Raw genomic sequence first — 22,114 nt, 5'->3', positions numbered from 1 at the left:
AATATCTAACCCAGCAGAGTGCTGCCCCCCTGACATATCAGATGCTCAGGTAAGAGCTGCCCTCTCCAAAGCAAAAAACACAGCATCAATGGGACCAGACGGTGTCCCGGGCTGCGTCCTACATGAACTCCAAGAAGAGCTAAACACAAACATAAAACTGCTGTTCAATCTCAGCCTTACTACAGGATATGTACCCAAAGAGTGGCGTACAGCAACAGTGGTCCCTCTCCACAAAGGTGGTGCCTCAACGGATTCTGGAAACTATCGCCCCATAAACCTGACTAGCTTGGTCTGCAAAGCTATGGAAAGGATCATCATGGACCTCATAAATAAAGATATTGGGGACCTACAGACACTGGATCCTACCCAGTTCGGCTTTGTTAAGGTCAGATCCTGCCTCTTAAACCTGGTTGATTTCTTTGAAACATTCACCAAGGCCATTAACAAGGGGAAGGTGGTCCACACAGCCTACCTGGACCTCGCAAAAGCCTTCGATACAATACCCCACTCGGGCATTATAGATAAGCTCACCAGCTTAAATATAAACCCCTATGTCACTAGATGGGTTGCAAACTGGCTCAAGGACAGAACCCACATGGTTAGAATTGCTGGAGCCATGTCAGACTCCAAACCAGTTACAAGTGGCATCCCACAAGGCTCAGTCCTGGGACCTCTCTTGTTCGGTATATATTTCTCGGAGGTACAGGCCAACACAGGACGACTGTGGCTGACCAAGTTCGCAGATGACTGCAAACTGGGCGCCATAATCGACTCTCCAGCCAACACAAGCATCCTCCAAAAGGGCCTCATAGAAACAGACAACTGGTGCCAGAGCCATGGCCTCAAGCTAAACGTCAAAAAGTGTATAGTCATCCCCTTTGGCAAAAACAAAGAGCCCACAAATTACCACATAGGTGGTAATCCATTAAGTACAGAAGTAGTAATTAGGGATCTGGGGACCCAAGTTGATAGCAATCTCTCATTTGACAACCACGTGGCCAAAGTGGTTAGAAAAACATTTTATATAGCCCACCTAATCATGAAGGGATTCACATCTAGATCAGGGGAGGTCATCGTGCCTCTTTACTCATCCCTCATCAGGCCCATAATTGAGTACAATGCCCCTTTTGAGATGTACCTTACCAGACACCTGCAGCAACTGGAAAGACCCCAAAAGTACCTCACCAAGAAAATCAAAGGGCTCAAACAGATGCCATATGCTGCCCGGTTAAAGAAACTCCAGCTCTACTCAGTGGCATACCACCTGCTCAGAGGCAATCTGTGCCTGACGTATAAAGCTATGTCCAACCCGGAATTAATGGACATGCTGCACCTCAGAAAATCCAAATCCCATCGAGCTACGTGCTCGAGAGACTTGAACCTCAGCACTGAAATAAATAAGACATGCTGGAGGGACAGATTCATAACCCAGAGGCTCCCTTCACTCTGGAATAAAATCCCAGTCCAGGTTAGGCAGAGTCCCTCACTGACTCTCTTCAAGAGGAATCTTGATGAGTGGATGGGAGATCGAGGTTTACCCGGTATCACTTCTGTGTCACTGTTAGACAGAGGCACAGTATACTAACCTCAAAAAAAGGCATAGCAAAATTAATTTAAAATGGGTGGCGAAAGCCAAACACACTCTGGCTAGGCTTATAACTGCCCTAGGGCAGATAGCCTAGTATGAACCTATGAACCTATCTGTCACTGGTGTCATCCTTGCTGCAATCTTTTTGTGTCCCCTCTGAACAAGTATGGCAGTTACTATGCCCTGAACCCCTTCCGGGGGAGTCACTGAGAGACACTCTTTTTCATGACTGGCCCCTAAGTCTCCTGTACGCCTTTCTCCCAACTCCCCTGATATCTCAGTTTCTAAAGAAATCCAAGAGGTCGAAGAACATAATAATTCTTATTGCCCCATTCTGGCCTCATCAAGTTTGGTTTCCCTTCCTTTGGCCTCATCTATTTCGGAAAACTTGGATTCTGGACCCAGTTCCAGATCTATTATTTCATCCAGAAGGAATGGTTCATCTGAATCTCCAACATCTCAAGCTCACTGCATGGCTTCTCCAGTTCCCATGATTGCCAGGCATTCTTCCCTTTCTTCTCCCATCCGTCAAATCATTGTGGCCCATCATAAACCTTCTGCTAGTAAACTGTACCAGAGTAAATGGGATAAATTTGCTAGATGGGCTCTCAGTAATGCTCTAGACCCTTATACAGAGTCTGTGCATAAAGTATTGGATTTTTTAGCTGACCTTTAACAAACTGGCTCTTCAGCCTCTACCATTAAAGTCCATCTAGATGTGATATCTAACTTCCATACCAGTTTCGATGGTTCATCCCTTATGTCAAGCCTTTTTGAAGGAAATCCTAATGTTAAGACTTCCATTTAAAGAGCCCATTGCTCCATGGGATTTACCCCTAGTTCTACAGTCTTTTACTCTTTCCCTTTTAGAACCATCTGCTACATGCAACTTAAAGTTTCTGACTTGGAAATTTTTATTTTTAGTGGCTATCACTTCTGCTAGAAGAGTATCTGAAATTCAAGCCTTGCAACCCCCCTTACATAATATTCCACAAAGACAGACTGTCCCTCATGACTAATCCTTCCATCTTATCAAAGGTAGTTTCAGAATCCAGTATCAATCAAACACTGCAACTACTGGTCTTTTTCCCTAATTTCTCCAATAAAGGGGGGGGGGTACTGTCTACATTTATTAGACATTCACAGATAACTACATTTTTATTATCACAGAACAAAGGATTTCAGGAAATCTGATAAATTATTTGTTGCTTTTTCCTCTCTTTATTTAGGTAACCTAGGTTACCTTAGCTAAATGGCTCAGAGATTGTATCACATTTATCTGTCATTCAAAAGGACTTCACCTTCCATGCCCAGTGAAAACCCACTCAACTAGAGTTGTGGCAACTTCTGCAGTTTTTTATGCCAGAACTTCTTTGGATGACATTTGTGCAGCCACATGGTCTTCTCCTCATACTTTTATCACTCATTACAAATTGAATCAGGTCTCTAGGGGACGGGCATAATTCAATTCAGTGGTGCTTAGGAATATTCTTCCATGAGACCTTCCAAGATTCAGGTAGCTAGGGACTCTGCCCCACAGTCAAAGATTATGTGAAGCTTGACAACATCATATAAAGAAGTTACGTCTTACCATAACATTCCATCTGTGTTATCGATCTTCACTAATCCTTGACATTCTCTCCCTCCTTCCCTAAGCCCGAGACTCTTAGTGGATCGAATTCTCCCAAGACTAGTTTCATAATAGGGACACATATCTGGTCTCTTCTTGTTATCTACTATCTGTCTGCCACTAATTTAGGCAAGCTCGATCTGAGGTAATTTTGAGAGGAGCATTATGGGTAGAGTCTAGCTTGAGAATTTGGAAGGCGTGAGCCGAAGTAAATGGCCAAGTCGGTTCCAAGGGTTGGAACTGAGCCCACAGTCAAGGATTAGTGAAGATCGACAGCAGAGATGGAATGTTATGGTAAGCTGTAACTTCTTTTTATGACATTTAGTACTGCACAAAGTAAAAGGTAACAGGGCATCACCATCTTTGATCTTTCTGGAATTTCACTATCATGAACAACACAGCAAAATGCCAATCTCACACATAGAAACACAAATTAATAAAGTACTAACCAAGCTACAAGTATTACAGGAAATACAGAAAATAAAATTGCAGTGTCTGTCGATAACTAAAAATCTTTATTCAATAAAAATTTCCAGTAAGCGCTTTCATCACTTACAATTAGCAAATATGCTTTAAAACAATTTAACATCTTAATGTTTCAACCCTTTTCACTTTAAATACATGACAAATTCCTCACTATTATTTAACCCTGGTGGGAAACGGGCATTTAATCAAATTTGCCAGCAGTATTCTAGCCATCCTAACTCTTCTTCAATATTTATTATGCTGGTAAGGTAACTTTTAAATGTGTGGTTTTAGAAACTTTAATGAAAAAATAAAAGTGTAAGGTAAATTTTAAATGTGCGGTATTAGAAACTTTAAAGAATATTACCATTAACAGCATATGGCTGTTTATTAAGTTTTTATATTTCTAAAAAAATTGCAAACGTGACAAGTGATGTCATGTTTCTATATCATGTGATGGTGATTTTTACTTAAATAAGGTGAATCTACCAGTTAACCTCAGTCTGAAGAAGTCTCTGTTTGCTAATTGGAAGAGACAAAAGCGCTTACTGGAGGTTTTTATCGAATAAAGATTTTTGGTTATCAACAGACACTGCGATTTTATTTTCTGTGCATCTTGAACCAGTTTTTGCTGATTCGCTGCTTTTGTGAAAGTATTACAGGAAATGTAACTTACTTCTGTTAGATGTAAAGCATGCCATTGTAGTGAAATTACTAATACCAAGAGTTCAATATTGTCTATCTCCCTTAGCCCTACTCTCACAACTTACATTACCCAGACAACAGAAAACAATGCACTCCACTGTATGCATCTTGATAGCAGTAGGGAACACCATTGCTTAACTAATTAAATGAAAAATGATGCCTGTCTGAGCCTGCACTACATTGATGCTGAGTACAATAAACTTCAAACTTCTCAAAGGAAATTACTACCCACCATTTAAAAAAATAAATAAACAAATAATAAAGAAAAGCATGCCATTCATAGGAAAACAGACTTACTCACTTAGGCATTCAAGACAGGTGGAGATGGTCAGACCTCCTTTTAATGTAAACACAACAAAGAAAGCATTTACAAAGACATCACTAGCAACATGAAACAGTATTCCAGGAAGCATCTGACAAATTCACAACCTGACACTTTATAGAAACTCAGGAAATGCCTATTGGAAGACAATGAACATTTCTGCTTTAATAATAAGGGATGGCTACTTTACAGCACCACATTCACAACTACAGATCACCATATTCCTAAACGTATTTACTCAGTGAAGTAAGTAACTATATCTTAAAGGCGTAAATAGTACATATACTTTGTATTAACAATGCTAGAATTTTTAAAAGGCAATGCACCCTACAGCAAGAATTTTTCTTTCCCAAACTGCACACTGTGTGTAAATGCTAAAGATGTAAATGTATTTGCCCTGCTGTACCAGGCTTACTTCTACAGTACAGTTTTGCATTTACAATTCTTATTTACAGGAAGTAAAATAGCAATACACCAATACACAGGTGCTTATGGAACTATCTACACTGTCAATAACTGTATATTAGTTTATTTCTGCTTTATTATGTAAAATTGTCTTAAATTTACTTGTTTGTCTTTAAGCCTCTTTGGTGTGAGTTGTGGCTGAAAAGTGTCCATAGTCCAGTTGACTTACCAGTTTAACAAATGCAAAATAAACATAAAATAAATCCCTAGTATGTTAGCATTGTTTTATTCTGTGCTTCTCTGCCAAGTAGCAGAGACAGTGCTGGTGCAGGATTTAGCTGATTATGTGGAAGCCACAAAAATGCTTTGAAGATTTCATTACTTCAGGCACTAAACATGGCATGATGGTCATCTACACTGAGAGCTGAACTATGCATGAGTTAGAATGGAAATAGTGGGCTTAGAGGCTAAACAAACTCTTCTAGTGTGGTATGTTATAGCAATAACCCATGCCTGGGTGTGGGTAATGTTGGCTTTACCCACGGTTGGTGTGGTTTGGTCACAAGGGCGAAGCAGAACTTTTTCCATTACTATAACTCTGATTTACAGCATGCACGATGACCAATCAGCATGCATGTTTTGGAATATTAATGGGGGGTCATTGTATAATACTACATTATGTATGCTACACCCCTTGGCACAGGCTCTTCAGAGAAAAAAAGCATGCTGTAACATAAAAGAAGTGAGAATAAACTAAGGGAGTCCCAAATGCTAGATTTGCATTTCCTTTTCCACCAAAATGTCTTCCTTTTCTCAGCCATCTTACTTCATAGCCCTCTCCATGGCCATGTTAAACAGCCTATCCTATCCAGAGCAGATCTCACCCTTGGTCTATTATCTGTAATTTGAGGGCAGCATTCTCTTCCCAATGTTATATGCATTCAAAGGTAAAACATTTTCTTGACCTGAAGTTCTTACATACTGCTTATTGCAAAAAAATATTGACATGTCTCCTGTTTGGTTGACATTTATAAATATACATGATGTAGTGCGATCCTATCTCGCCTACATTAGTAACTGATGGGATCGGAGCCAAGAAACGGCTCCGACTCGGCTGATAAACTAGCACAAAGTCTCTGATTGGCTGGGCCAACCCCTCTATCCCGGGATGCACCACAGCCAAACCCCCAGATTTCGTTTGCCGCTTCTAGAGATAAGACGTGGTCTTGAGTTGGCTGTGGCTAAGTACCGTATTTTTTTAGTCAAAATTTTGGCTTTTGGTGGGTTTTTTCTTAAGAATTAACCAAAAACAGTTATTTTCATAGCTATCTTGTTGTCTGACTGTGTAATGATTGTTTTAGCTTAAAGTTTGTTTTCTGTGGTAAATTCCAGGTGTTTGGTGGGCTAGGTCTGTTTAACTTAGAGGGCCTTGGCCCTGCCTTTAGAGTGTTTAACTTAGAGCTACCCCCATTCCTTTCTTCCTTCTGTGTGTGTTTTGTGAGAATGTCTGGGAAAGAACATAAGCCTTCTGGCTTCAAGAAATGTACCAAATGCGGATACAAAATGTCCATCACAGATGGCCATGACATCTGTGTTTACTGTCTAGGGGCCAAGCACTTGCAAGAGTCTTGCAGTGTTTGCCATGCCTTCTCCTCGAGGGTCCTCCAGGAGAGAAAAAATAAACTGATTTTAAGAGGATTAATCAGACCTTCCTTTGAGGAGGTTCTTCTATCCTCAGAGCCTCGTGGTAAGAAGTAGAGGTCGTCGGCTCTGACCAGTCCGTCGGATCCGCCGGCCAAAAGAGGAAAATCTATGTCTTCATCTTTGGCGCCATTGCCCTCGGAGTCGACAGATGAGAGACCAAGTTCTGCTTCCCCTTCCTTGGTTCCACGGGCTTAGGAGCCGATGGAAAGGGGTTCAGAATTGAGATTTCTCCCCTTGGCTCCAATGGCTTCGGAGCCGATAGACAGAGGGTTGCCTCCGGGATTGGTTTCTTCGGCTCCTACTTCATCGGCTCCGAAGGAAGTTTCGGTGTTTCTTGAGTCTGCTTCGGTTCCGATGCTGTTGGAGCAGATTCGGAGCCAAACTCCTACGGTGATTTTGGAGCCTATGGACACAGTTTGTCGAGCCCCTTTGGTTTCCTCCAAATCCTCTAGGCTCTCTGATTCGGATCTGGACAGGGTCGTCCAGAGGCTCCTACAGTCACCGGTCTTTTCTAAATTGCTGTCGGCTCCAGCCCAGTCAGCTATGGAGCCAGCCTTGCCTATATCATTGCTTCCTCCTTCGACAAACTTAGGGTCATCAGAGCCGGAGTTTACAGGAGCTGGGGAAGTTGTCGGGTCGGTTCCGAGACCCACTGCTAGCCCGTCGGCACCAACTTCTGCTCCGACCTTCTCGATACTTTCGACAGGTCCGGGTACTCATGGCTCTTCGGTCGGGCCTGACGGGGAGTCATCGGGGCCTCTGGTTTTGGCTCCGAGTCTCCCTCTTGGTGCTTTGGTGAGGGGAGCCCCAACTATGGTCAGGGCCTCGGAGGTGGGTCTTTCAGCAGACTCTGGTGGACCCACCCTCGAGGCCATGAGGAGTGCACTGGCAAAGCCCCTAGTTACTTCTCCAGAATCTGTAGCTCCTTCCCTGGTAACGACTGGAGCCTCTGTTGCACCCCTGTCCTCGGACAGTGGGGCTCCCAGGCCTGAGGATACCTCCTTCTGTGGTTCCCCAGTTTCCGAAGGGCCATCAGAGTCCTTGCCTGAGGAGACCCCTAGGAAAAAGATGTGTAAGAGGAAGCACGTGGACTCCCCAGATGAGTCCGTCACCTCAGACACCAATCTGGATGATGCGGAAGGATCCCCTAAGTTGTCCTCTGACGATGTCTCATTCTCGGACATACTAGAAATCTTGAGACAGAGGGGCGACTGGCCTTCCAAGACCCCTTCCACGGAAGAGTCAGTGTTCCTCAAGGCCTTCGGAGCCCAGCCCTCTGCATCCTGGGTATCTCCACCCTTCTACGAGTTACTGGACATTATTTGTCGAAGGGTGTGGGAACACCCTGACTCTGTGGAGCCTGTCCCCACTCGCCCCAATAAATTCTTGTCTGCACCCCCTGATAAGCAATTTCTCACTAAGGGAGTTCTGGTAGATGCTATGGTGGTGGCATCTGCCACTCAACAGGATGTGGCAGAGGCTTCGACGTCTATCCATCCACCTAACAAGGAATCTAGGAGCATGGATACGTATGGGAAGCGTACCCTATCCTCAGCGACCTTTACCCTGCGATCACTGAATTATTTGTGCCATTTCACAAGACTACAAAGGGATCTCGTGAAGGAGTTGGGAGAGGCCCTCTCAGGACATGTGCCTGAGGCATTGGCTCAGTCTGTCAATGCCCAGCTGTCGACCCTGTCGTCCATCATTAACTCATCCATGAGGCTCATTTCATATGCGGCCGAGGGGGCAGGTAGAGCAGCGAGTTCGGGCGTAGCCCTAAGGAGGCAGGCTTGGATGCGCTTCTGTCACTTTGCGGAGGCGTTCAAGTCTTCTTTCACAGATGCCCCCTTTGATGGGTCCTCCCTCTTTGGACCCAAGGTGAAGGACACCCTCACTAGATGCGAGCAGGAGAGCAAGACCTTGTCTGCCGTCGGGGCCCATTTTTCGCTTCCCACGAAACCTTATCCCAAGGCTCAGAGGGGAGGAAAGATATGGTTCAAGAAATCGCAAAGGTCTTTCCCAGCTCATCAAGGTGAGCCCCCCTCCAGAGGCAGGGGAGGGGTGAATTATTCTGGAAGACGTCACCCTAGAGGCGGCGGAGGCCCCCGCAACACAGGAGACCGCGAATCCTTTCATGGCTCATCCTTCCAACGTCCCTGAGGGACGGCCCAACTGTGCATCTCCGGAGCCAGTTGGGGGTCGATTTTCGGAGCACCTGAAAGCCTGAGAGTCCATCACTCAGGATCAGTGGGTGCTCCAGATCATCGCCGGAGGTTACACCATCCCATTTATTCACCCCCCCCCAGGAAAATTTCGGACATTCCACCCAGTCAAAGGGTTCAAGCAGCTACAGAAGTGGTAAAGCTGCTGGAAAAAGGAGTCATCCAGCCAGTCCCCGAAGGCCAGGTTGGATTAGGAACTTACTCAAGATTATTTCTGGTGCCAAAAAGAACAGGGGACTTGAGACTTATCCTGGATCTCAGCCGTCTCAACCACTTCGTAAAGAAGTCCAAGTTCCGGATGGTCATGCTACAATCCATTTTTCCATTGCTGGAAGAAGGAGTTTGGATGTGCTCCATCGATCTCAAGGACACCTATTATCACATCAAGATAGACAAGGCGTCCAGGACTCATTTACGCTTCCGCCTGGGAACCAGTCACTACCAGTTTTGAGCCCTGCCCTTTGGTCTCATCACAGCCCCCAGGGTGTTTACCAAGTGCCTGGCAGGGGTAATGGCTCACCTGAGGCGTCTTGGATTCCAGGTGTTTCCGTATCTAGACGACTGGCTCTTCACTGCTCCCACCAAGCATCTACTCACTCATGCTGTGACTACTACCATCGAATTGGGTCAATTGCTAGGCATAACATTCAACTGGGAAAAGTCTGTATTGCTGCCATCACAGCGTGTTGCCTTTATAGGTGCAGAGCTAGACTCTATAAAAATGCGAGCCTTCCTCCCAACAGAAAGGATAAGGATTTTACAGAATCAAGTCAAGGACCAATTGCCCCGTAGGAAAGCTCCGGCCAGGTTAGTCCTTCAACTCTTAGGATCCATGGCGGCCTCTATTCTATTAGTTCCGCTGGCAAGACTGCACATGCGGATTCTACAGTGGCTCCTATCGAGCCAATGGTCCTTCCAGGAACATCCGTTGTCCCACCCGATAATTATCACGGACTCATGTCGGCGGGATCTTCACTGTTGGCTTCTCTCCTCCAACCTGAACCTGGGCAAATCCTTCTACCCTCCATCCCCCATGGCCACGGTGACCACGGAAGCCTCCCAGATAGGGTGGGGGGGCATTATCTGGGCAGGACTGTCCAAGGCACTTGGCAAGATCACGAGACTCGTCTACATATCAATGTCCTGGAAATGAGAGCGGTGCTTCTAGTGTTGCAGGCACTACACAGCTCTCTCCCACTGGGGACGATTGTGATTCTTTCAGACAATGTGATTCTTTCAGACAATATGTCAGTGGTTTGGTACCTCAACAAACAGGGAGGGACCAGGTCTTACCCCTTTTGCAGAGAAGCCATGAGAGTGTGGGAATGGGCGATTGCTTCTCAGAGGTTTCCAGTGGCAACTCACATTCCCGGGAAATCCAATGTTATAGCGGACAGGCTGAGCAGGGACATCCTGATGTCCCACGAATGGTCCCTGAACGATCAAGTGGCAGATCGGATCTTCGCCCGGTGGGGGTTGCCTTGCTGTGACCTATTCACCAGTCCGCTGAATGCAAAGTGTGACAACTACTTCTCCTTGATCCCTGCTCAAGGGGAAGAACCCAGGGATGCGCTGGTCCACAAATGGCCCTCCGGTCTACTCTATGCCTTCCCCCAACTTCCTCTACTGCCCAGACTGATTCAGAAGGCGATCCATCTGGGAAGCACCATAATCCTGATAGCCCCATTCTGGACCCATCAAGTGTGGTTTCCATTCCTGCGGAAGTATGCAATGGACAGCCCCTGGATCCTGAATCCGATTCCGGACCTCCTGACTCATCAGTCAGGGCAGGCCCATCTGTCCTTACGGACTCTCAAACTGGCGGCTTGGCTGCTCCGCTTCCAACCTTAGCCAGGCAATAGGCGTTTTTGCCTGAGGTGGTTCGAATATTGTCCTCTTCGCATAAGCCTTCTACCAAGGGTATTTACTTTAGCAAATGGAAGAGATTTGCTATTTGGGCCCAGCCGCATAACCTTGATCCCCTGACAGCCCCCGTTTCCATGGTTCTGGATTTTTTGGCTTCTCTTTTTAGCCAAGGTTCCACCATTGCTACACTGAAGGTACAATTAACAGCAATTTCCAATTACCATGTTGCCTTTGATCCTTCACTCATGAGTCACAAATTGTGTAAGGCCTTTCTTAAAGGAGCGTGGTTGCTTCGTCCCCCTATATCGCATCCAGTTTTGCCATGGGATTTGAATGTGGTCCTTGGTGCCTTGACGTCCCCTCCTTTCGAACCAGCAACAACTTGTGAGAAAAAATTCTTGTCATGGAAGACCGCATTTTTGGTAGCTATTACTTCGGCCAGAAAGGTTTCAGAACTTCAACCCCTTTCTGCCAAGCCTTCTTATCTCATTTTCCATAGGGACAGAGTATCCCCGAGATTAAATCCATCCTTTCTCCCTAAGGTTTCTTCTGCTCTTCACCTTCAACAATCTATTGAGCTTCCAGTCTTCTTTCCCGATTTTTCCAACGATGCAGAATACAGATTTCACCAGTTGGATGTGCATAGACAATTACATTTTATCTGGATAGGACGCAGCAGGACAGAAAATCAGATCAACTATTTGTTGCCTTTGCAGATAACAAAATTGGCAAACCAGTCACTAAGGCCATGATCGCCAGATGGATCAGGGATTGCGTGTCCTTCATTTATTCATCAACAGGAAGGTCCCTTCCATTTCCAGTTAGAGCTCATTCTACTAGAGCCATGGCAACTTCAACAGCTTTCCACTCCAGACTGTCTGTGGATGAAATTTGTGCTGCTGCCACTTGGTCTTCTCCACACACCTTTGTTTCTCATTACAAATTAGACTTGACGTCCAGAGGTCAGGCGTCTTTTGGTTCCACAGTGCTCAGGAGTGTTTTTTCCAGTGAGCCTCCCAGGATATATGTGCTAGGGACGCGGTCCCATCAGTTACTAATGTAGGCAAGATAGGATCGCACTACATCTTTTAGTTATGTACTTACCATAACGATAGATGTATGCGATCCATCTCGCCTACATTCGTATATACCCCCCCTCCTGCCCCCTATCTGAAGGATTTGGAGGAAACACTTTTGGTGTTTCCACTGAAGGTCTAATTTCTTCTCTTTGGATCACGTATCTCCGTGAGTTGAATGCAGATGAGGGAGAGTTTGTGTGGGGCAAACAAGATCTGGGGGTTTGGGTGTGATGCATCCTGGGATAGAGGGGTTGGCCCAGCCAATCAGAGACTTCGTGCTAGTTTATCGGCCGAGTCGGAGCCGTTTCTCGGCTCCGAGCCCATCAGTTACTAATGTAGGCGAGATGGATCGCATACATTTATCGTTATGGTAAGTACATAATTAAAAGTTACTAGTGATACTGTTCCAGCCATTCTGCTGGGTATATACATGATGCTGTGATTTGAAAACAGGTGTGCAAGTAACCATCTGGGCCCTTAACTGTAAAGGAAAGTTTTTATTTTTCTTTACATGTTTCTTTGTTTAGCCACCTAGTTTACCATCTTCTTCACTGCTGGTGAATGATATTCTAATATATACCAGAAGTGTTTGTTGTAATATATTTCTGGAATTATGTCATTGCTACTAACTGCTTTCATTAAATCTGCTTTTCAGCCTGTAAGCATGAAAACATTCCACAGGAGATCATATAGTGATTATAAGGCTCGAGTGTTAGAACACACTGATGCAGAAAATTCTCAGGCAGAACTGTGCGAAATGTTGCTGTCTGTACTTTCAAAAGGATAATAGCTAGCACAATTAGATTCTTATGTTGCAAGTGGCATTTTTCTGTAATAAGCCAGATTTAAGTTATGAGCTACTGCTGTATACACCGAATTAAAAAAATATACACTAGACATAGTTAATGTTACCATAAAACAAATTTAATGTTCAATCTTTGTAAAAAAAACAATAATCATACATTAGTTAAAATTTTAGAGAACAAACATCTCCACACCTTACTTTTAAAGTTAGATGCTTGGCAGAATTGTTTTCAAAAGAGTTAGCTGCAAAACTGCAACAAAATATACAAAATTTGACAATGTAACTAATGAAGAGAGAAAGCATCATATGTTAGTACAAAGAAACGAGACATGGTAACAACTAAGGCTAACTAGGAAGATGCAGTGTTATGATTAATACCTGTGGCTACCAATATGAAGCTAGTGCACATTCGAATGATAGAATGTTCGATCAAAAGATGATGTTAGATCCTACTAGTAAATTTAAATCATTGGCAGTTGAAGAAGGTACAAATTCAGCTACTGAATGGTTAATGACACAAGTGTTAATATTTTTATATCCTTCTTAAAATTCATAAAGACATGGGCAACCTAATGTCTATGAACATGGATCCTTGATGGACTCCCTCTCTGTTTTTCTAGCCACATTTTTGTCTTCATTATTAGGCTTAGTGAGAGCTAGGGCTAAAAGCTCCCACAGATGTTTTATATATTCATTTATTTAGTTAGTTAGTTAGTTACTTATTTATTGTTTGTTTGTTATGTATAGTTGAATAACATTTCCATTCTGTTTATGACAATTTGAAAAACAATTGGATGTCTTTATAAGACTTTATTCAGAAAATCATTTAATAAGACATCCTTATTACTAGCTACAAGTTGCCACCCACTGCACATTGTTAAAAAAAATATACAAATTAAAATTTCTTAGAATCATAATAAGAAAACACCAAAGCGCATAAATTCATATCAGATTTGTTAATATAAAGCCACACAACTAAGTGCTTTTGTCCCATACAACAATACCAGGGACTTCATCAAAGTTCAAGACACCTATCACATCCTGTACCTATAAATCAATCAAGTGGTTAAAATAATATTTGTAAGTATTAATATTATTAACTATTAGCTGATGGTTATATTTTAACCACATTTTTTATTTTTTGTGAAAGCATTTGTAATTTAATTATAACTACTGCATTTGATTGGTTAGGCAAATACTTAATTGGCTGCAGTACTTGATTGATTTATAATTACAGGATGTGACAGTTGTCTTGAATGCTGAAACCTCAAGGGCTATATGGAATTCCCACAGAGTTATATACGAAATTTGGAAAGAACATTTAGATAGATTTCTACCAGTCTTTAATCAAATAATTCTTACCCATGAGATGCCCTTCCTCTCCTGGAAGGGGATATTAATAATCACTATCCTGAAAAGAGGGAAGGAACACTCACAGCGAGTTCATGCAAACTGATATTTTTCTAAATCAAGATTGATAAGAGCTTAATGTCAGTTTTGTTTGCATGACTGGCAGAGATAATTCTTCTGTTAATACATAAAGATCAATGTGGATTTGTGAAGGGAAGGTAAACATCTAACAATGTTTTGAAAACCCTGGTTGTAATACAGGAGGTTAAAAATAGGAAAGATCCTTTACTTTTGATTAACTTAGATGTTAAAAAATGTAGTAGAGAGGCTGAGGTGGAAATATTTATGTTAAGGTTCTACAAAAGGTGGGATTTCCAAAGGATTGTATCCATGTGATACAAAACAGTTAGAAGAGTGTCTATGCTTGTATAAATGTAAATGCAGAATTAATCCCCACCTTTGCAATAACCAGGGGACAAAGCAAGGTTACTCCCTCTTCCCATTGCTGAGTGTAATATACTTTGACCTTTAAGCACTAAGATTGAGGTACTCTGAACTAATGGAATATTGGGTGGCTGAGGAAGTGAAAAAGGTAGCTCTATATGCAGATGATCTATTTGTGTATTTGCCAGACCCAGACAGGTAAATGGAAATACTTTTTGACAAGTTATAGAAATTTGGTGAGTTTTCTGGGTATAACATGAAGTCGGACAAAACACAAATGCTACCATTTAACTATAAACCTTCTCAAATACTACAAAGTAAATATCCTAAAAATAGGTCTCCGAAAGTATAAAATATCTTGCAATATCTCTCTCACACATGATTCATCCCAAAAAGTGAATATTTCCTATTCTGAACTAAAGAAAAATTGTTTGATTAAACTCATTAAATGGGAGTTAAATGATGTAGATCTAGATCAAAAGGTATAAACCTTGCAGATGTCCATACTCTCTGAGGCCTTCTATTATATCCAGTTGGTCCCTCTAGACTAAGTACAACCTTTGCAGTGATTTGACTAATGCTATGAGAGATTTCACCTGGGGACAAGAAAAAAATAAGTTTCCTGGAAGTAGTTGAAAACTCTCAAAAGATCAAAGGGGACTAGGAATACCAGACTTAAAGGCCTACTGAAGAATGATGCTGTTGACATTTTGTCTTCTGTGAAATTATCAGAAGAACAGGATAAGAATGATGGAAATTGTGATGCAGCCACAGATAGGCAGGGTGATGGATTTAGACACATTCTTTGGCTAGAATATTTAAATAACGTAAAAAATCCAGAGTGAACTCCAGTGCTGACACGCAAAACTTAAGAAGCAGCCAGTAGACTGTGAAAGCGCTCACCTTCTTGTTTTTTATCTTTGTGTGTATTTTATTTATTAAAGTTTTGTGTGTTCTCAGCATTGGAGTTCACTCTGGATTTGTTTTACTTATTATTTGATGTGCTTGGTCCGCTGGAGTGTACATTACTTATCTGCTGGATTTTTGTTGGTTTCTAGAATATTTAAAGCAAGAAATGACTCTGTGGACTCAATTAAGAGCAAACAACAACTGTCTAATAAAAGAAGGGACCTCAAAGAAGTGAGGGACTGGTTTACACCAATTAACATGAACAAGGTGGTCAGGATTTAAAAATGGGTTGCTAGATATCTGGAAGGGTGTAGTTAGGGCTCCCTGGGGAAACACAGGCATTTGTAACATGGGAAATTTTTCAACACAAATTCATGGCAGAAAATGCTAGCTGCATAATGTATGGGGCTAAGGACTATATATACTGCAATTAAGAGAGCGTTGCTACCAAACGAAATGCCACAGTTGGGAAAGCTGTTGGAAACTTTTAGAACTTTGGACTTAGTAAGCAATGGTTTAATTTCTAAACTGTACAGGGTTATACAAGCCACAAACATTCCAGTCAAAAATAAACTAGAAAGAAGCTGGGAAAATATACTGAACATGCATTATACAGCAGATCAGTGGGATGAGCTATATAGGGGCTTCAAAGTGATAAAAATCACAAGATTTCAGATCTTTGTGTGGAACTGCTTGCATAATTATATATAACCACAGAAAAAACAAAGGAACGGTATCACCATTATGAATCAATCCAGTAGAAAAACAACGATTTATTATTAAAATGCACTCAAGTAGCATAAAAATGCGTGATATATATCCACGTATGGTACAAAAGCAGATGAATTCTCTAGTGCCTCGGCACACTTGCCTTTAACAGAGTCTGTTAAAGGCAAGCGTGCCGAGGCGCTAGAGAATTTATCTGCTTTTGTACCATACGTGGATATATATCACGCATTTTATGCTACTTGAGTGCATTTTAAGAATAAATCCTTGTTTTCCTACTGGATTGGATTCACTATTGTGGTGAAGTACTGCTTGCATAATTGCTTCTACACACCTAGTAGGTTATGCAGGATACATGTGGACACCACAAATGAATGCTGGCATTATGAGGGGGGATGCAGGTGATTTACTTTGTATATTTTAGATTTGCCCAAAATTCAGTGAGTTTAGAGATGCTATTCAGGAAATGCACAATGTACTCTAGTCATGAAAAATATAATTACACATGTCTGCTTACTTTTTGGGATTTCCAGAAATGGGATTGGTACCACCAAAACAGACATTTACTGCAGAGAAAAACGCTATGATTAAAATAAGAATGTAAAAAGACAGGCTGAAAGTCATGGATTTAATACACTTAATGGAAAAAAACTAGAGACAGTGTTGCAGGCGGTGGCCAGATGGGATGGGAATATAAATAAACGGGACTGGTAAACTAATTACAATGCCAGATTAAATGAGCAATAAGTGGGTGAGAAGGATACAAAACTATGTCCTAGTGAAGCTACTGAAGGATTGAGATGCTAAAGAAGGTTAAAACCCTAGGCTGAATGAACATAGTCTAAGTTAAATGATTTGTTAAATGTGGTTTTAGATTGATGCTGAAATACAGTTAAACTGTTTGATGTGTAGATGGGATGCATACCTGTTATTCATTTTTTTCTGAACTGGAAAAGTTATAAAAACAAAGAAAGAAAAAAAAACAATGTTTCAAATAGATTTCACTAGATTACCTTCTATTTCTTTCTTTTGTGCAGTCAGACTGTTATCCATTGTCAAAATATTATTTGCTTCTACGGCCTTTTGATGTTTGAACTCCAGAAGGATGTCTTCTGTCTGTTTAAAGACAAATTGCAGCTTTCAGGAAGTGGCTAACTTATGTTTTTTTTTAATGTTTGAAAACATGATAAAATATACTTTTGACATAAACCAAGAAAACAGTGAATACAGAGAATGGCAGCACATTACCACACCAACTTTACAGCTACAAAATAAAACTATAAATGCATTTATTTATTTACCTATTTTACTATTAGTTATGAACATGGCAGTGCATGGGAGTGGCTTCAAGGAGAAGTTGGGCAGTCTTGGGTACACAAGGGACTCAAGAAACTACTTTTAGAATTATATCTTAGATAAGAAAAAAGAAGTTATGTGCTTACCATAATGTTCCATCTGTGTTGCCCATTTTCATTCTTCCTCAACAAGTGGATTCGGATCTGAATCTGAACCTCAGATCCAACTCTGCCACTTTTTACAGCTTGTGGATACTGGAAGTTCTTGAGGTCCTCTCTTACCCATAATGGGATCATAGGATCATAGGAGGTTACTATGCTAATGGCCCTGGGGTCCTTACAAGCCTAGCCAAGAGTTTATCCTCTAAAAGAAATCTCAGTCAGCACCTTTTGCCCCTGTCAGTGAGGGTCACATGTGGTACCCCTGGGACAAATTTGTAGTTTCTCATCCACTCATCAAGGTTGTGTTTGAAGACAGTCAGCAAGATGCTCTGTTTGACGTGTATGGGAAGTCTATTCCAAAGACGGGGCAGCCACTGGGAGACAAACCTGTCTCTCTAGCAGGTTTTATTAATGTCACATATTAGGTTCAGGCCTTTTGAGCAGGTAGAGTGTGAGAAGTTAGACTTACGGATATGAAGCATCTCTAGTAGGGCAGGGTCCAAGATTGACTTGTAGGTGAGACACAGATCACCCCTGAGCAATTTCTAATCTCTAATGCTGTAATCTCCTACCATACCAGAGATCTTGTTTGCTGGACTTTTAGCTTCATAGAAATTTAGAAACAATTATAAAATGAGAAACCAATACCTGGAGCTCAAAGGGACAAATGCTGGTTCCCTTATTATCTTCTCCTTCTTTCAGAAATCAAAACCCAAAAAAGTAGGGGGCTGGAGTAAGGAGTGCTCAGGAAGAATGAAAGTGGACAACACAATTGGAATGTTATGGTGTGTACGTAACTTCTTTATCTGATGTTGTCAATTTTCATTCATTCCTCAACAAGTGGGACAGAGTCCCCAGCTACCTGAATCCCAGGAGGACGCTAAGGAAGGATATTCCTGTGCACTGTTGAGATGAAGGCTATTCTTACCCTAGAGACCAGATCCAATTTGTAATGAGTAGTAAAGATATGATGGTAAGCCCAAGTTGCAGCCGCACATATATCATTCATGGAAGACCTGGATAAAACTACGGATGAAGTTGCCATGGACTTGGTTGAATAGGCTCTTAAAGGTTTCGACAAGAACATACCTAATTTGTTGTAGACAAAGGAAATGCAATTCATTAACCATTGACTAGAGTAACTTTAGTAACTGGTTTGCCCAAGTTTGATTCCACAAAAGAAACAAATAATTGATGTGTTTTTCTCAAGTTTTTCATTCTATGCAAACAGAAATGTAACTATCTGTGAACATTCAACAAATGTGACATGTATTCTTCTTTCTTCATGAAATTTGGAAAAAAATGGAAGATTAATAGACTGACTTGATGTTGGATTCTTACGCCTTCTTAGGAAGGAAGGATGGGTTGGATTGTAATGCCACCCTATCTTTATGGAAAATTAAATAAGGAGGCTTAGAAGATAGGGCTTGAAGTTCAGTGACTCTTTGGGCAGAGGTTATAGCTACTAAAAAGATAGTTTTTCAGGTTAAAAATTTTAGTTCACACTTTGCTGATGGTTCAAATGGAGATTGAGTTAAAGTTTGTTATACTAAATTCAAATCCCATGACAAAGTTGGATCTTTAAAAGGGGGTCTAAGAAGAAAAGTTCCCCTTATAAAGGATTTACAAAGGTTTGAAGAAACTAAAGAGGAATCGTTTACACCTATGTGGAAATTAGAAATGGCAGCTAATAGAACTTTAACAGTCGAGGAGCTTGCCCCTTACTTAACAATTGCCACTGAAAATGCAAGAACTTCAAGTACTGGTGCTGAAAAAGGATCAGTGTCTCTTTGTTGTACCCAAAAAACAAATCTTTTCCATTTGCCTTTGTAACTTTTTCTAGTGGAAGCTTTATGGGAAAATAAAAGAGTGCAATGTACATGGAAGGAGAAGCTTGGTTTTCTGGCTGTTAATGGATGTGGAGAAACCATGCGGTCACCTTTAGGCCTGAAATGTACAGGTGAATCATTCTTGTCAGATGAGACAGGAGATATGGAATTGGACCCAGAATCCATGGTGTGTGAACTAGATGAGGCCAAAGAAAGGGGAACCAAATCTGACCAGGCCAATAATGTGCAATGAGGATGTCTGTGCTCTTCAATTGAGATGCTTTCTGGAGAAACTTGGGGATTAGAGGAGTTGGGATAAGTATAAAGGAGACTGGGGGGCAATTGTGGAGGAGAGCTTTTCTCAGTGATTCCCTTGGTGGGGGGATCAGGGCAAAGAACTTGCTGCACTTGTTGCTGAGGGGAGATGCAAAGAGGTTGCAGCAAGGTTGGCCTCATTGGCAGAATATCTTTCCCACAACTTTCATGTTGAGAGACCACTTGTGAGGCAATAAAATGGACCTGCTCAATTTGTCTGCAATCATGTTGGATTTCCCTGGAATGTGCATTGCTGTCAGAAATCAACTGGATGAGATTGCCCATTGCCACACTCTGAGAGCTTCTCGACACAACGGGTAAGATCTGGTTCCACCGTGTTTGCTGATGTACCATACCACTGACATATTGGAAGAATGAATCACAATAGTCCTGGACGAGAGTCTTGAAAGGCCTGCAATGCTAGGAGTCCTGATTTTGTTTCCAGGACATTGATATGCATGGTGGCCTCTTTGGGTGACCAGTTGCCTTAGACTGTCTTCCCCAAGAAGTGCCACCCACCCAGTTTTGGAAGCATCCATGGTCACTGATGCTTTGGGCTGAAGAAGAATGAAGGGAAGGCCTTGTAATATCTGATTTGAGTGAATCCACCACAAGAGGTATTTTTTGCATGCCTGAGTTATTCTGATATGGGTGGATATAGGTTAGTGCAGAATAGACCACTGAGTTGCTAGGGTCCATTGAAGAATTCTCATATGATATCTTGCTAATGTAACCAGAATTATCACAAAGAACATTGACCACAAGGCTTGTAGAATCAGTTGAGCTGATAGAGAGGAATACTGAATTATCTTTTTGACTTGAAATCAAATAGTTTGTACCCTTGGTAAAGGAAGGGAAGGTGTCACTGATACCATATTGAGCAAGGCCCCTATGAACTCTAATATCTGAGATGGTTCTAGTTGAGATTTGTTGTGATTGATGGTAATTCCTAGATGAGAGCAAAGATGGAGTACATAATCTCATGCTTTTATCAGAAGATGCCTGGTCAAAGTGGTTATGAGCCAGTCATCCAAGTAAGAAAACAGCTGGAATCCCTGTAGTCTCAAGTGAGTTGCTATACTGTCATGCATTTGCTGATCACCCTGGGGGCTGTGGTGAGGCCAAAGGCTAGAACTTTGAACTGGTAATGACTGGCTTGAGCCAGAAGCATAAGTATCTTCTGGATCACCTGTTCATTTTCATGTGATAGTAGGCATCCTGGAAAATCTGTTCAGCACATCCAGTCATCCTTGTGCAGGAAAGGCAAAATGGACTGAACCATGACCATCCAGAACTTTGTATACTGAACTGATTTGTCCAGATTTCTGAGATCCAAAATTAGTCTCCTGTTTTCTTTGGCACTAAAAAGAATTTTGAGTAAGTTCTAGACTCTTTCTTGTCTGGGGAGACCTTTTGGATGACTCTTTTTTCCTAGCAGGTTTTTTATTTCCAGTGGTGCTGCTTTCCTCTGACTGGGTGGAACATTGGGAATTATGTTTACCGTTAAGGGGGGGTTATTATATACCCTTTGGAAATAATCGTCTGCACCCATGTATAGTTTGTAATGTCTAGCCAGGTTCTCTGGTGCAGGGATAGAAAACTCCCAACTGCATCCAGAGGTGGACAATTGGGCCTGCTTTCAGGAGTGCTAATGGATCTGTCAGAGAAAGAGTCCCTAGATCCTTGATTCTGTGTGGGCATCCTCTGCCATGTGGGCAGTGTCCCCCATTACAGTTCTCAGTCTGCCCCTGGGGGAACTATCTCCACATGTTCACAGAAAGGACCCTGGGATTTTCTGAACCACATTTTTCAACCACCTCATTGTTTCTAGAGAAGGTTCTTTGAGGGGGTGAAAAATGTATGACCACTGCAGACAGGGTCTTAACATCCTGTTCACACCTGGATAGTGTGTCTATAACTTTGGGCCAAGCAAAGAATTTTAATCAAAAGAAGTATTGATGAAGGAGGACTTGAACGGCTCTACAAAATCACAGAAGCACATCCAGGCATGTCTCATAATGGAAATGCCTACACCCCCTCACTCTTGTGGTACCTTCAGCTGCATGTGAAATAAGCATAATGAATTAATTCAAAATGGACTGAAGGGTAGCCATCTGTAAGGCAATAGAGGTCTCTGCCTGAGAAGTGATGGTCCCAGAGAGAGAGATTTGGATAGTTCTTTAATCAAAGACATCTAAAGTCTGGTGAAGTGTGTCATATAATTCTCCAGCATGAGTACAAAAATTGCTGAAGCATATACAAGCTTCTCAAATCTGTTCAATGTCCTGGA

At 42.0% G+C, this 22,114-nt stretch overlaps 1 protein-coding gene across 1 annotated transcript in view; it reads right to left on the bottom strand.

The window, feature by feature from the left end:
* Window positions 1-22,114, bottom strand: part of LOC122800133 (guanylate-binding protein 1-like) — a 155,281-nt gene that overhangs the window by 59,826 nt on the left and 73,341 nt on the right. The window contains exon 3 of the mRNA XM_044069653.1: window positions 17,237-17,339. Coding sequence (XP_043925588.1) covers window positions 17,237-17,339 — 103 coding nt within the window. The remainder of the gene's footprint in view (window positions 1-17,236; window positions 17,340-22,114) is intronic.

Source organism: Protopterus annectens, chromosome 4.part0 (genome assembly GCF_019279795.1).
Source record: "Protopterus annectens isolate FY-2018-M chromosome 4.part0, PAN1.0, whole genome shotgun sequence".
In the NCBI taxonomy this organism is placed as follows: domain Eukaryota; kingdom Metazoa; phylum Chordata; order Ceratodontiformes; family Protopteridae; genus Protopterus; species Protopterus annectens.
Note: the sequence above shows the minus strand (reverse complement) of the source record. Positions and strands in the feature narration are given on the sequence as shown.